A 16,960-nucleotide genomic window follows, 5' to 3' on the forward strand; every position below is an offset into this window, starting at 1 on the left:
AGGCACCAGAGACTGGAGCACTGTCCCTCCCCCCAAAGGATGAGACGCTCTCATTTAGGGAAGAGGAAGCAGGCCCTAGGGCAGCTGCCATAGATGTGTGTAGAGGAGACTCCTCAAGGCAATCTCAGCATATTTTCCCCATTTTTCTCCAAAGTCTTTGTGCCCTAGATTCTAGGTGAGGGGTATGGGATGCCATTGGGAGAACGGGGTGATCAGAAATATGAAGACCTGCCCTTGTCCACACTGTTCAAGAGCAGTTGCTGGGAAAGTAGAGGGCCGAGTAGATGAAGCCCATTCCCCTGTGGAGAAGGCACAGTGTCATTCCTGAAGGTGAGAGAGGAAAACACACACCCCAGGAGAGGTATCAACAGTCCTCACTACCTGCAGCCCCGGCTTAACCTTATTTGTTATGTTTTTCTGATACTGAAGTGAACTGAGGGACAAATCACCACACCTCTTCTCACTTAGCAGGGACAAGGCAGGCTGAGGTTGTTTGATAATATAGAAAGAGGGAAATGGGACAATATACTCATTTCTCTCAAGTGAACATTGTGGAGGAAATCTTTTTGGGCCTGGGAAGTCAAATTGGAGAAGATCTATGGGAGGAATGAATCCAGGGGCTCTCCTTTTGTTTTGATTTCCAGCCTTCACTCTAAGGCAAGAAAGCCAAATCTGGGAGAGGGAGTAGGAATTTAAGCTTAAGGCTGTTTAATGTCCTCCTGGGGGCTGGTGTTTAGGGAAGGCAAAGAAAAGAAACAGGTCAACCTCAAAGCTGGTCTGCTCATCCTCCTGGAAGAGGTCTGTACTCCAGGAGAAGAGCCAAAAGAGGCACCAGAGAGAGCACAGGCTCCCAAACAAAAGTAAAGCAACCTGCCCATATTTTATCAGCAGTTTTCAAAAGCAATGTTTTCCGGGGTTGGAGAAGTGCCATGTCCTCCTCCTTTCCCCAAAGCTACTGCTGCCACCTTTCATCCCTGCACATAAGTTACTGGCTCTCTTCTAAGGGAGATGAAACTCTGATATTTCACATTTCTCCTCCCAACCTCAAGAGGCTACCCAGCTTTGAATAGGGGGAAGGAGAACTATGCAAAGGGCCCCTTGCTTGAGGCAGCAGGACTATCTTCATTTCCTTGGTACCTGGATCTCTGAAACGTGAAATTCGTTTGATCTGATCCCAAGGTCCAAAAGGCATCAGGGTACTTATAACTGGATGAAAACTTGAAGCAAGTAGCACCAGGGCTCCCCAAAAGCACAACAGGGGCCTGATTAATACCCCCAGAAGAACCCCTCAAAAAGTATATAAATTTATTGCATCCTAGCAAAGATCTGCAGCTTCCAGTATTCACACAATGTGAAGATATTGACAATACAAAATATATTCTGAAAGTCAAACATCTGCAGTTCATAGTGCTTTCTCAGATTTGTTAAAAAAATACAATGCTTAGTTTCCTATATAGGATATACAAAAGCAAAAAATATATATATGTATATAGTAGAAATAAATCAATCAGCCATAGTAATTTACAGCTTTTGTCTCTAACCCTCCCCCAACAATAATCTTTACCCCACACTGCAGTCCATACTTTCTGGGATCAAGGGTTCTATTTACTCTGACCCAGGCTGAGAGATATCCATTCAATTTCGTTCTGCACAACACCCACAAACAGGGTGCCAGCTGGAAGAACCCTGAAGAAAGATGTGGGTTGTTGCTGCTCAGGGTAAAGAGTGAGACAGTCAAATGATAAGTACATGAATGTGAATGGGCAATGTGAAAGGACAAGGAAATGAGTGAGTGCTTTAATATTACCGCTCCCTTGGGCATGCCCTGCTTTGCAAGTTTTGGTCATTTAAAAAAATTAAATAAGAACTCATGAAAAAAAAATTAGAATCAATATGCCTGTCAGTTACATTAATTTTTGCCAGCCAAAAGTTCAGGGAAAGGGATTTTCAGCAATAAGCTCCTGACTCAAGGAATGTAGGCTCCTAAGTTCCTGTGGAAAAGACCGAGTGTCTCACTGTTTATGGGAAACAAAAGCAGAAGCTGCTTCCGTTGTTGGGCCAAACAAGATACTGGATCTGGAGCGTCCTTGGTAAGAAGAAAATAGGCCAAGTGGAAAGAACTGGATATAAATTCACTCATAGTAATGAAGGGGTCAAGGGTAAACCAGCATTCCATCCCAGAGAGAAACAATATCAAAATAATCTTCTAAAAGCTTGTAGTCTTCAGCTTCATTAAGCTAGTTTCTATCTGATCATTTCATACTGGGAAATATTCCATTCCTTGAAATGCTCTAGCAAAATACTGCACACTGCAGTGAGTTATCCTGCCCCTTTGCTCCAAAAGATGCCTATGTACATGATTACAGACATAAAATAATAGGTTCTGAGTTCTGCCTTTAAGTGGGAATAAAGGGTGTGATAAATGGCTGGGCATAGGTGACTTTTACTTCACTATTAACAGAATTTGATCTGGGGAAGGTTCCTTGCAATGGTTCCTGAGTGTTAAAAACAATATTAAGCCCTGAAGAAAAAGGACCAAAAAAAGTGAACTATTGTTTAGATTATTAAAGTTATTGTATTTCAGGTTAAACAACAACACAAACTTAACCAAACCCTAATTTGGATAGATTTTTATATAAAATATATAGTAGAATCATAGCATCATCTATTTGTAGTCAAGATAAAAAGATTATATGAAGGGAACTAGGACTCTGCTATAGACCTGAATGTTGGTTTCGCTTTCAAACACAAAAATAGTTTCTTCTTTTAAAAGTGCAGTAGAATATCCCCCATTCATAATTGTAACTAATTTAGCATAAGCAAAAAAATGACTTCAGGAACATACCCAGGTTTTAAGATAGATTTCTAGGTAGTGGGCCTGAAAGGCATTTTGATCGGAAGTTGATTTATTTTCCAACAATTTTAAATATAATTTCTCATCTGTGTGTAGATATATACAGGCACAAACACATTCACACACAGTCATACACAAACACTTAACTTTCTATCAGATCAGGGTAATTTTATTGCAGGTCTCTTTTAGTATTGGCTAACAGAAAACCTATCCCCAACCTAACAGATTACACACATACACACAGCCATTTCCATACTTCCTCACAGTGAAAAGCCCTCTGACAAGATACCAGAAGGTCAAGAGAGACGATGTTTTAATGGCTGGGCCTTGAGGACAACTCTGGTTGCATTTAAATCTCAGTGCCAAATGCACTAAGGGTTCCCTGCCGCTATAATTTTTGGATCAGTCTCTTCAGGAATCAGGCCATGGAGAAAGCAGGATGGTTTCTCCCAATCTCTCCTATAAGACACAGTGGTAAGACAAGATTTCTTTTTGTTCTTGGCTATCATTCCCATGATCGTGTGCTTCCTTTTCCCTTAGGAATCACCCAAAGAAGAGTTAAGGGAAAAGATCAAAAAACCACTGCCTTGCCACTATTACAGGAGTTCTGCAGAATGGAAACCTGGAACAGATTCATTGGCTGATGATGCTGCTTAATAACATAATAGGAAAAAAACTACTGGGGATGTTCAAAAAAGGAGTATATTTCCTTTCAGAATGTGAACTCAGAAGCTTATGTGAAATCAAAGCTTAGAGCCACCTTGGAAGACAGCTGTACAAAAGTCCAAATATCCCACTAACTCCTAAACTGGACTACCATGAGCCACTTCCATTTCTGGGCACATCATTTTCCTATTAAAAACTCCTACCTATTATTTGACCATCTTTTCATAGTTTTTAAAAACTGATCCCAGATTATAACCTTCAAAGGGTCTCTTATACAATTCCATAGAAATACTTCTGATTCTTGATGCTTAGAGCAGCTAATAAAGAGAGGTGCGCCTTTGACTCTCCAGCACCAAGAGGGTGCCTGCGTCAGTAGTATTTTGAACACTCTCTCCACAGCTACCTCAAACATCAGCTTAGGCTTCAAGGTTTTTCCATTCTGCTGCTGGGACTAAGAACTTAAAAAGATTCATAGAGGTGCCTCATCCAGGGATCACTACCAAAAACAAAACATGAAATGATCAGGTAAGAAAGGGTTGAGTCAGGAAAGGAGTGCAAGAAGCTGATCCCAAATAAAAAGACAAAATTAAGAAAAGAAAAACATTATGTATGTATATATAAACTAAAAGCAGAGCATACGAATGCTTAATCTGGTGGGAAGCCAAGACAACATCTATAGAAGCTTGATGTGTCGCAACAAGGCTCAGCCATAAGGAAATAAGGCAATATAAAAAAATGACCAAGGTATTTTGGTCACAGAATGGTCTCCTTCCTCCTCCCAGCCAACCCCTGCAAATGCATCTCTATATATTTTTATATATATATATATAATATATATATAATATAGAATCTGTTTTTTGTTAAAAAGTATTTCAATGATCATATATATTTATCAAGGCATGATGGCTTTAGGAAAGGGGGGATCCATCATGAGGGAGCTGAGAAGGGAAACCAGGGACAGGGAGGTTGGGGTAAGAAACATAAGAAGAAACTGTTTGGGGTCAAACAAAAGCTCAAAGGTGGCACCAACAAAATTTTCACTAATGTTTCCCACTTCGAGGAGGTACTGATGATATAGGTAGGTGCCAGGACCCCATCTCTTCTTTTGTATCCCTCCCCCAATTCTTCCCACCACCATGCATTTTAATGCCTCATAGCTCTCTCTCCCACATGTCTCTTGGACCCATGCTACCTTGCATCCCAGGGTTGATGGGAATGGCCCATATGTCTCTGGCCCCGGTGCCTGATCTCAGAAGCCATTGCCACTGATATTAATGGACTGCAGATCTGCCACCTGCATAACGTTGATGCCACTGTTGGCAAGACGGGCAATACCCTCTGGACAGATGGCCTCCATAGCTACCATATTGGTAGCAATAAGGGCCGAAGAAGTGGTAGCGCCACTGCCTTCTGAACCTGCCCCACTGTCCAGGGGCAAAGTGCCCACACTCAGGGCTACACCTGGGCCTCCCTTCTTATTCTGGTGGGTCTTGATATGCTTTGACAGGTGGTCACTCCTCATGAAGCGCTTGGGACACTCAGGACAGGCAAATTTCTTTTCACCTAAGTAAAAAAAAGAGAAAGATACGAAACTGACATCTCAAGAGTACAGGTATCTTGTCCAATTACTACTTTTAAACTTCTTAAGCAGAATAAGTCCAGGCTTAGAAGGTGATAAAAGCAAAAAAACAAATAAATAAAAAATCTGGTATCTTACGCTTTCTAAGGGAAGAAAAATAGGTAAAGGTTGGGGAGTAGGTTTTTCCTGGCCATATGCCTTCATACCACAAACCCCCAAGGAGAAAGTATCTGTGGTCCTGCATTCCCAGCTTAAGTCCCAAATTCACTCTTCTTGAACAAGCTTAATTGCTCATACTTCAAACCAAATATCCTGAGGGGAAGGGATCCATAGACTGGGTTAAGCCAATTATGGCCAATTCCTGGAGTTTAGAGTAGGGTGAATCCCACCTAAACCATGTAACTAAGAATAGAGACAGGGGGACCAATTTCAAAGAAAAATTGGTATTCTGGTTCCCAGGAGGAGGGGAGTAAATGAAAAGGCAAAAAAAAGTTAGGGAGTATTCAGAAAGGAAAAAAAAAAAAAGCAAAAAAGTAAGGCAGGACTGAGACTAAGAAGAGTAATGAGGTCTTTCTTCAAAATCCCACTCAAAACCTAGCTCTTTCCTTCTTAAAGGTTTTCCAGATTAACTGCAATTATATCTGTGATTCACAGAGTCAGTTTCAAATATAAGTTACTCAATAATTTTAGTTATTTCATAGGTACATTTTGTGCTTTCCATTCTGGTCTACTACTATTTTTCTTCCCCAGGCTCCTGCTTACCTGTGTGTGTGCGTTTGTGCCTCTGTAGCTCATCCGAACGTGTGAAGCGTTTCCCACAGTATGACCAGGTACATATAAATGGTCTCTCGCCTGTATGCCAGCGCAAGTGTGCCCGTAGGTGTGAGGTCTTGCCATATACTTTGCCACAGCCTGGAATGTGGCAAATATGCTGTTTCTTTTTGCCAGGATCCCCTGAGCCCCTGAAAGTGAGAACATAACTATTCATTATTCATTTTAGAGATAAAAATTAAAGAACCACAAAGTGTCAACAGTAATTACCCACCCTACCTGAAACTAACCCCAAACTTTTATTTTTAAAAGGATTTTCTTTAGTATCAAAAGATAAAGATAAATCTTTAGTCAATTCTGGTTCTTAACACCCAAAATTCAAGTTGTAGGTTTCCTCTCTACTGGCTATTTTCTCTTTTCTGCTTTCCTGTTGTTTAATCAATTTTTATGTTTAATATTTGAAAAAACAATCACTCTCAGAGTGACTTGTGAAGTGTGGAGGGCATTTTCTTATATTTTTCAGGAAGTTTAAGTCTCAATACAAGAATTTTCCATAAGAACTATTGTGAATATGGTGATATTTTTGTCAAGGAATTTACTTAATAAGGAAAGTGTATTTCCATTTAAACATCTGTTGGAGAACTTTAGGGAAAATATACTATTTTACAACTATAGAACTTTTTTCACAGAATACAGTCAAGAGCTCAATGGTGAAGATTAAAAGCTAAAAAGCTGGAGCAATATCAGGAACTTCAGTGGAAGAGGAAGATAGGCTGAATAAAACTCAAAAGAGGGGGAATAAGAACCCTTGCTAATTCATGGTATGTAAAAAATAAAGAAAATAAATAATCCCTATATGAAGCAGATCCTAAGCATATCTCAGGTTTTAGTTCTAAAATGTTTTTGCCAAACCAATTTGTTACATTAGTGGGTACTGGGGAAATTTACAAGAGGGACTTTTCTTGGGTTTTAAGAGCACATATTAACAGAGGGGAAAAAAAAACATGATGGAAATGAAATTACACTCAGGTGGAAATCAGAGAATTTCCTTGAAAAATTTAAATCCACTTTAAGCTTTGTTAAAGGGAAAACACTATTGTACTCATTGCTTCTTTTTGTAATTTGATAGGTTTTTCCTGTAATGTAGGGTAACCTGCAAATAACAAATTATTGTTTTGATACTTTTCTGATTTTTGTGTTAATTCTTATTGGAACAAGACTTTAACAGATTTTTTTTCCAACACATTCAAACATCTGTTTTTCAAACACGAACATATATAACTTTCTATTCTCTTTCAAAAGCAGTGAATTTAAAGAAAAGAATAGCACTTGTAACTCTCCAGAAATAATATTGAATAGTAGGTACTACTAATGAAAAAATCACTAGAACTTTGTTTTTCGAATGTGTTAGATTCCCTGATGAAAGAACTGTTTCCATGGACTAAGCATTTTTGTCTATTTTGAGGGGAAAATAAGACTCTGGAAAACTCTTATTCTCACACAGCCACTGTAAAAACACATTACAATAGGTATGTTTTTTTTTTTCTTTGAAAGGCTCTTTTATAAGTAAACACCTTGTTAAAACCACTTGAAACAGATATACAGTAACAATCATTAGACCAGCTGGCTCCACCTGATTTTCTTATCTCTAGGAAAAAGCAAGAACCTATTAAGGCCAACGTCTTAGAGGATCAGAGCTGGAACAAAGATCCTATAATATAAACTAATCAAATGTATCATAACCTGTCTCAGATTCCTCTGCAACACTGTCAGCTCTTAAATGTTAAAAAATTAATGCTCTTCTCACCCCCAAATCCATTCATTTCTTCTTCTTTATACTACTCTTAAGATACTGGCTGAGTCAACTCACCTTCCTTCACTGTCTTTACAGTAGGGGCAGGTGCATGCTTCCCGCCGGGTCCTCCGACCTGCCTGGGGTTGGGGATCTGGGCTGTTCTCTCCTTCCTCTCCCCCTGCTGTGTCATCATGTATTCCATCACCACCAGCTCCATGGAGGCCAAGCTGAGCTCCGTGATCACCTGAAATAAAGCGTAAAGGGTCAAGATGGGAAGTTGGGATGTCATCAGAGCTGCAGGCAGCTCAGTGACACTTTACATGTACATTTCTTCAAAGCTTTTAAGTGACATTCACCGACATCATTCCATACTTGAAATCTCAAGAACAGACTTTGAAAATACAAAGAGCCAGTAAGTATATGAAAATATGGTCAATTTCACTTAATTTTAAAAATGCAACTCTATAATGAACTTCTGAAATTTTTCACCTATCAAATTACAAAAAGTTAAAATGCTAAAGATGCACAGCATCAGCAGGGGTATGGGGAAATAGGCATTTTTATATATAGGTGGTGATGAATTAGAACAACCTTTTTGAAGGCCAATTTAGCAATATTATTAAACATTTAAATGCATATCTTCAAAGTAATTCTATTTTGAACCAGCAATGTCCTACGGATATACTCATGAATATACAAAGACATGTGACAATAGTGTTTTCTATAACAACAAAAAACTGGAAACAATCAAAATGTACACTATTGAGGCACTAGTTAAAAAAATTATAATAAACTTATGCAATGGATGACTATATATCCATTAAAAAGAATGAGATAGCAGTGTGTACTATTACAGAAAGATGACCTATAAACCCCTTACTCATTCCCAGAGTTTAAGGTGCTATGGAAGAAACCAAATGGAAATGACTAAAAATAAGACTTTAAGAGATTCTAAACAAGAAATCATACAAAACCTGAGAGAGGAAACTTCTTGAAATGGGCAAAAATTTACGCTGAATATTCAACAGGGAATAATACCTGTACATTATAAATTTTGACACAATAAGGAAAGAGCTAGCTATCTACCCCAGAATGGTTTTGATTTGGGACAGGACGATTTTCAGAATTTTAGAAAAAAGAATAAAATATAAACTATACATTCTATTATGTCACTTAAAGTCATTTATTTTTAAAGTTAAAATTTGTATAAAATCACTAATTTCTGTCCTGGATAAATTAAAGTAGATAAATGTTATAAAGCTCTAGTTTTTCAAACTTTTAAAACGTGCAACCCATAGAAAAAAATATATTTGACATTATGACCTAGTACAAATACATGTAACTGAAACAAAAGTTTCACGAACAATGCTTTACAATAAGCAGAGTATTCTTAAATTTTCCATACTCAAAATTTTTTTTCCTTAATGCTGGTCATGACCCAGTACATTGATTTTATGAACCACTAATGGGCTGGTTACACTTGACATTTTCAAACACTGCTCTAGGCCAGTGGAAAAAAAGAAATGTTTTAAAGGAATAGATGACATTCTCAGGTTTTCAAAGCATCAATTATCAATAAGTATTCACCAATAAAAGCACCTTATAAATAAGTTAATGACTCTATCCATATTTAAGATTTCTATAAATGGAGTGTTGAATTGACCTGCTTTGTTTATCTTTTATAAAGAAGGAAACTAAGTAAATGGGGTAGATCAGATTTACCAACTAAAATCTAGGCTGTCCATTTTACTTCTGTACTTTATTATTATTCTTTTCAGCTCACCATCAACATAATTTTGAGTTACTATGCCTAATAATAAGCTTTCCTGTGCTTTCCTGCTCACTCTACAACTTCAAACATCAGCCTATGACATTAAAATAAATTTAATTTGAGTGTTTTGAGTTTCATGATATTGCCAGAGCTAAACTGGGAATTACTAGAGTACAGGGTTAGGTTTTAAAGTAAAACAGACCTAGAGAAGAGTTCCTATACCACCATCTAATTAGCTTCTAACAGTAAGTAATCTCATAGTTACTGTGAAAAACAAATGAAATAAAACGTTTTATTAGATAGTATTTGTCATATAGCAAACATTCAACGTATTGTAGCTAATGTTATTAGCTTGTGGGAAAACCATAGTGAGAAATCACAGAATAAGATATACACCAATATTTTGTTTAATCAACTTGCCTTAAAAACTATTATGTGTCATTGAGTGGAAACTCCCCCTAGTGGGAGATGGAGAATGTATCCTTGGAAATAAGCCCAAATAGCTGAGCAGGCAAGGCTAGTTAGAATGCTAGTTCATATCACCAATGGTACCTACCAAAAATTACCTGCAGAAAAGAAATTTATGAAACTGTAGATCCAGCTATCTATAACGGGTCTTTACAATCAAGATAAAATGGTAGTGCATATAAACAAATCATTTTCTCTGACCTATTTTCCAAGCTAACCTACTCCATTAAAATTTTAGAAGCAATTCATTAATCTACAAAGTTCTCCCTGTCCCAATCAACTGGAAAGAGGCAAACTTTTCTCCACACCACTGAAACATAAGAATAACATTTAGGACAGAATATAATTCAGTAAAGAGAGAAACGAAGAAATACTTAGAAACTGAGAACCTCTCAAATGATTACTAAATGGACAGTCAAAATTAATATCCTCCTGGACTGCCACTATATTTCAAAGTACTTTTTAAAATATGAAAACTGAGAATGGGGTCAGATAAAATTAACAATTTTGAATTTCACTTAACAAACATGAATGGAATACCAACAAAGAATCAACACCAGACCAGAATCTCTTTCCAGCCTCTTTTAGTAACAGTTTTAGAAAAAGGACGGTTTTATCTTAAAATGTACTGGGTTAAACAATGAAATAAATTAAAGATTTTCCTTTTCACGATGAAAATAATCAGCAAACCAAAGGCACAGTTTGATGACAATTTTGCCCAGCTCAGTGGTTGCCTCTAGTATTAGTTTCTGAAATAGCTGTGGCAGTTACACACTTTTTAAGTTTCCTCAAAGTGAAGAAGTGTGCTAAAGTCATGAACTTGCAAAAAGACTACCATGGTAAATCAAACACCCTATTCTTTTCTGAGAAAAAACTTAAGCAATACTAAAATAAGATGAAATATAAACCTCCTCAATAATTTTCAAAAGGTTGGTTCCTACATACTTCCCTATTCATTTGCTCTCTGGAATGACTTTGGGAATATTGTGTACTTTAATTCAATAAGTGTTAATATAGTAAAACTTAATTTTAAAATTATACCTATATTAAGCACACATTGGGTTTTCTGAACATGCTTCATTTTACACAACAGATTAATCCAGAAAAGTATATCTCAGATCATGAAGTGTTTGTATGTTCGGCCATGTTGAAACAGAATACTGGTAACATCACTTAGGCATGAAGAACATCAGATATCCAGACTATTACTCCAAATCAAGAAATAAAAACATCTCTAGTAACAGAAATAGAGAATTCATAATACATAGTGCTTTATCTTTTTAAATAATGTTAATTTATTAATCTGGTTTCCCAGTCCAAAGTGAATTAGAGGTAGCAAATTAGAGAAAAGAGAATAGAAGAATCGTACTTTAATGACAGAAAAACTGGTAACTAGAAGTAATAAAATGTAATACTAAAAGATACAGATAAATGGCCCCCAGTTGCATCCCTATACTACGTGATTACTCTTGAGATACAGTTTAATGTAGGAAAGACAGGATAAATGCTTGCCTCTGTCAATTACTGGTTTTCAAAATAATACTCAGTTGTTTTCCCAGAATTCTTAAAAAGTGACAATGAGTTTTTCTTCTCCTAAAAATCAAGTTTATTGAGATATAATTTACAAACAATGAAGATTCAACTGGTGCCATTTTGCTCCCCAGGAGACATCTGACAATGTATGGAGACATTTTTGTCTGTTAGGTCTGGTATCCAGTACTGCTAAACACTTCTACAATGTACAGGACAGCCTGTCCCTCCCCTAGAATAAAGAATTACCCAGTTCAAAATGTCAATAGAGCCAGGGCTGAGAAACATGGTTTAGAGTACTGTATACAGTAAGTAGTGTAATACGAGCAAGATACAGACTATTTCTATCACCTCAAATAGTTCCCTCATACCCTTCTGCAATAATGCTTCTTTGCATTAATATGAACTCATGCATTTAAACATATTTGATACCTCAATCAATTGCAGTTTTTATCCTCATTGATGCTCAAACTGTCCTATACTTGGCCATAAAAAATATCAAGTTGGCTCCTGTGTCCTTTGATATTAATTTCCTGCTCTAGATCTAGAATCAGCTATTTCTTCAAGTATTCCTAGATTCTTTTAATAGGAAATTAGTATTTAGATACTCCAATCTGGTTCCCTAAGTCATTTTAGTTATCTGAAGCTCTAATGGGTTCCATAAAGAGTAATCATGTTAATACTATTTCCCAAATTCTTACATGTTAGTACTAAATTGTGGTCTTTATACTTGGAGGTCTATTTGTCTGGATATAAAATTCTTGGTTCATATTTTACTGCCTTGATTCTCTTAAAAGTTAATTCACTGTATTCTGACACTAAACATGCCAAAAAGTCTAGTGATAATCCATTTTCCTTCTTTTAAAAATGTTAGGTCTTTTTTTTTACACTAGGGTGCCCAAATGATTTTTATCCCTTAAAATCCACTGGCTTTACTGTGCTATGTCTCATTGTTGGCCATTCTGGGTCAAGTTCCCCGAGTACACTTTGGGAAAGTTATCTTTGTCCCATGGGTTTCATTGCTTCTTCCTTAAAGACTTCATTCATATAAATGTTGGTTCTTCTTTGCCTATATTATTTTTCCTCAATCCCTTGTACCTCTTTTTTGTTTTTTATTTTAAAAGATTCCCTTTCTACTACATATAAAAGTTAATTTTGTTTTACTTTGTCTTTATTTTATTGAGTCATTATCTGTTGTGCTTATTTATGTTCTTTTTAATTTCATCTTTATTTCTAAGGCAATTTTTTCTTATTTCCATTTTTTTACTAAAGTCCGTCACTTTTCTTTTCAAATTCTCCTTTTCTCCAATCACCTCATTTCTGAGATCTATCTAATTTGAATTTATACTTTCATTACTTCTATTATTTCCTTAAATTCTTTTAGCTGATTATGAATTTTCATCTATTTTGTAGGCACGTCTTTGCAGGGTCCTTTCACTGTCTGAGGAAGTATTTTTCTGCTTCTTTCTGCTGTTGTTAGTATCTTTTGCTAGTTAGTACTAACGTCATATGGATTCAAACTCATTTTTAAAGCAAAATCAGTTTTCCTAAAATTTAAGAGCAAGGGGTAGGAGGTAGGATGACTTTTCCAAGCTTCATGGCTTTAGAGATTCTTTTTCTCCTGTTTGCAAAGTGATAAAAACAAAAAGAACAAACAACTCTTCATTCTTTCTGATATCTACTCCTCTGTTCTCTTTTGTCTTGTCCTTTTCTTTCTCCCTGTCTTGCTCAATGCAGATTCTACTACAAGTTTCTCCTCAGTTCTAAGCTTTCTGTTAGAACTTCAGTATGCTAATTTCAAAAGCTGTCAGGATCTGTCCTCATTCCCTTGTACTCATCCTCTAAGTGAATCCTGCAGAACCCTGTTCCAAGTTCATTCTAGGTGTTCTCCAGTGAAAATCTGGTGATTTAGAGGTTTTCCTGTTCTCAGGAGCACCAGAAGTCCTGTTGCATCCCTCTGCTTCCTCCCCTTTCCCAAATGCCAATAGTCTGTTCCCACCAGCTGTTCATTGTAGATGTAAGGTATCCTTACAGAGTATTTGGTTTTGCTATCCTAGTTTCTCCAGCTGTTGTAATTTTTCATTTTGTTACAATTTTTGACTTATAAAAACATCACAAAGATAGAAAATTCCTGTAAATCCTTCACCCAGCTTCCCTTGATGTTAACATCTTACATAACCAAGGTACATTAGTCAAAACTAATAAATTAATATTGGTACAATACTAGTAACTAAACTATAGACTTTTTTGGATTTCACCAGCTTTTTCACTAGTGTCCTTACTTTCTTCCAGGATCTCATCCAAGCATTTAGTTGTCACATCTCCTTAGGCTCCTCCAATCTATCTCAGTGTCTTAGTCATTTATGACCTTGACAGTCTTGAAGAAAACTGGTTGGTATTCTGTAGAACGTCCCTTAATATGATTTATTTGATGTTTTCTCATTAGACTGAAGTTATAGGTTTTGGAAAAGAATATTGACACAAGTGAAGTGCCTTTCTCATCACATCACATTAGCAGGTACATGATATCGACATACTGTTTTTTGGAGAGAGCTCCGGAAAGATTAAAATAACTGGTTGCCACCATTATGTTCTCACAATTTTCAGTAAGTTTTAACAGGTAAGTTTAAAATAAAGCTGCCATTACCTAAAAAAAATTATTTAGGTGGACTCCTCATTTACTATTTGCGGTTGTTTCCAGTGGTATGTGTACATACGGGCAGTAGGTTATGGTGCTCAACAGCAGTTGACACTACTTGTTCCCAGTTTTCATTCTCTCCTTCTTCCTGCCTAAAAGCTGCCTGACTTTGTTCTGGGTAACAATATGCCAGGTTAAAAATATTCCCTTTCCCAGATTCCTTTCCAGATAAGGAGTAGCCAAGTGACAAGACCTTGATCAATAAGGTATAAAATTAAATTGCTGGGTAAGACTTTCAGAAAAGTTCTCTAAACTGGAACAACTAAGCTTGCTTCTTCTTTTATCAAATTTCATCTTTCTCTCCTTTATCCTGTCTAGAAAAAGGCCACAATGACAAAAATTAGAGTAGCTGCCTTGCAAGCATGGCAACTGTCCCATTCTAAGGCAAAAGTAAACATGATCGGGGTTCTTGTTATCTGGATCTGCAACACCAACCTTGGACATACCACCTCCAGACTTCATGTTCTATGAGAACACTAAACTCTCACCTAGTTAAGCCACTGTAATAGATCTTTTGGTACATACAACTAAATGCATTCCCTAACTACATATAAAAAAAAAGGAAACTGTGTTTTGTTAAAGTGAGTCATGACTAGTCATGGTGAGCATATCAATTTTACTGACTGTGCAGTCTACATCTCAGTATGTCTTACCAATATTTTGTGTCACTGCTTTTCACGTGTCAAATTGATAAGAGCCTTTAATTTTCTTTGTCCAATTCTCGGAACTATGCTACAAGTGAAAAACCATCTAACAAAAAATTCTAATGATTTTATATTAAATTAGACCACACAAGAACAAAGAACAGGCACCAGAAACTTATTTCCTTCTGCTCCAGAATGCAAACCCTTGCTAATTCATTAATAACTTGTGTCCTATACAAATCCATATACCAGACTTCTACAACTTCTTTCTTCTCCATTAAAACTTTCCTGATTATAGAATTACTACAGCATATTTTATATACATATGTATAAGTTATAATTTATAGGCTTTGCTATATATAAACCATATGAACTTCCTTTAGGGTTTATCCCTATAGTGCCCTATATTATGTGAACTCCCTAAGGGCAAACTGTAAACATGTTCAGTAATTATTTACTATCTATTGTTCCAGGAACATATTAAGCTCTGAAGATTCAAAGAAATAAGTTTTGTTGTAGAAGAGCTTGTAGTTCACCAGAGAAGAGAGAAACAGATAATTTAAAAATAATATAAATATTAGGGAAAAAGCCATTCAAAGGATGTTCTAGTATTGAAAAGGGTAATTTCTTTAGCCTAGAATTTGAGAAGACTTGCTTCCTAGAAGAGCTGACATTTGGACCAAAATTTAAAGAATGTATAGAAGTTAGCCAGGTGAAGAATGCTGGCAAGGAAAGGGTGTCCCAAGCAGAGGGAACACTATCAGCAGAATAAAGGAATGTAGTGGAATAAAACATGGTATGTGGAACAATAGTAGAGTAGAGGGAGAAGACAGAGTGAAGAGATGAACTTCAAAACAGATATTAGATACAAGATAGACATTTAAATGATTTTTTTTTTTTAATGATGGTAGGCAGAGTATGGAGAGAGACACACTTTCATACAACTTCTAGTAGCATGAGTGCACAAAAACATATAGCAGGGAAACGGCTTAGTGTGTGTGCAGGGTATTTTGTCAATTTGACCAAGTCTTTAAAATATGACTAATTTTTAACCCAGCGCGTATACTTCTAGGAATAAGGACAGGTGCCAGATACTATATTATATAGTCTGGGGAAAGTTAGATATAATGGCCATGACAGAGCTTCTATCTCACTGGGAAGACACAAAATTAAATCAACCATTATTATTTTTTATTTTTTTTTTAGAGTAGAAAAGTTCTATTAGAAGGTAAAGTACATTTCCAGATATGGAAGTGGGCCTAAGCAAGAGAAGCGTGGCTCAAAAAAAAAGCTAAATCACACAATTATAACATCTGCCCTAATAATTTGTATAATAAAGTACTAATAAAATATTCTGATAAAAGAAGTTTAAGAGTTGGGAGGGGCAGTGTCAGAAGAAAGAGAAGTTAAATATTCTGGGCTGTTCCATTAAATAATGGTGAGAAACAATAAAGGTCTAAAGTAGGGCAAGGATTCAAGTGAAGAGAAAGGCATGGATAAAAAATATTTAAGAATTAAAAAAAGGCAAGATTTAGTGGCCAAATTCTTGGAATTTCAAAGTTTCTGGTATATAAGTGAAACAGCAAGACTGCTAAGGATATGAACAAAAGAGAGGCAACAAATATGTTTAAGATCTTTCAAAGATACAGACTAAGGAACTCATTAAAGCTGAATCCAATCCAGTAACTCTACTCCTAAGTATATAACCAAAACGTATGTAAATAAAAATATGTCCATGAAAAAAACTCATACAGAAATGTTCATAGCAGCGTTATTCATAATAGCCCAAAATGAAAATAACTCAAATGTCTATCAACTCATGAATGGATAAACAAAACGTGGTATATTCACACAATGAAATATTATTTGGCAATATAGAAGAATGAAATACTGATACATGCTATAACAGGGATGAACCTTGAAATCATTATGCTAAGTGAAAGAAGCCAGTCACAAAAGACCACATATTGTACAAATTCATTTCTATGAAATTACCAGAACTGGCAAATCCACTGAGGTAGCAAGGAGATTAGTGGTTGCCTTGTACTAGGGATGAGAAGTGGAAATGACAGCTAATGGGCCATGTGGTGTTTCTTCTTGGGGGTGATGAAAATGTTCTTAGATTAGACTGTGGCTGTAGCTGCACAATTCTGAATATACTAAAATCCATTGAACTACACATTT

At 36.3% G+C, this 16,960-nt stretch overlaps 1 protein-coding gene across 1 annotated transcript in view; it reads right to left on the reverse strand.

The window, feature by feature from the left end:
- Positions 1 to 1,288: 1,288 nt before the first annotated feature.
- SP1 (Sp1 transcription factor) overlaps positions 1,289 to 16,960 on the reverse strand; it is a 33,101-nt gene continuing 17,429 nt past the window's right edge. Inside the window, exons 4-6 of the mRNA XM_016142727.2 lie at positions 7,741 to 7,909; positions 5,862 to 6,061; positions 1,289 to 5,083 (exon numbers count right to left, since the gene is read on the reverse strand). Of these exons, the coding sequence (XP_015998213.1) occupies positions 4,770 to 5,083; positions 5,862 to 6,061; positions 7,741 to 7,909 (683 nt within the window). The 3' untranslated portion in view covers positions 1,289 to 4,769. The remainder of the gene's footprint in view (positions 5,084 to 5,861; positions 6,062 to 7,740; positions 7,910 to 16,960) is intronic.

The sequence above is a fragment of the Rousettus aegyptiacus genome, unplaced genomic scaffold (genome assembly GCF_014176215.1).
Source record: "Rousettus aegyptiacus isolate mRouAeg1 unplaced genomic scaffold, mRouAeg1.p scaffold_m13_p_2, whole genome shotgun sequence".
Taxonomy (NCBI): Eukaryota; Metazoa; Chordata; class Mammalia; order Chiroptera; family Pteropodidae; genus Rousettus; species Rousettus aegyptiacus.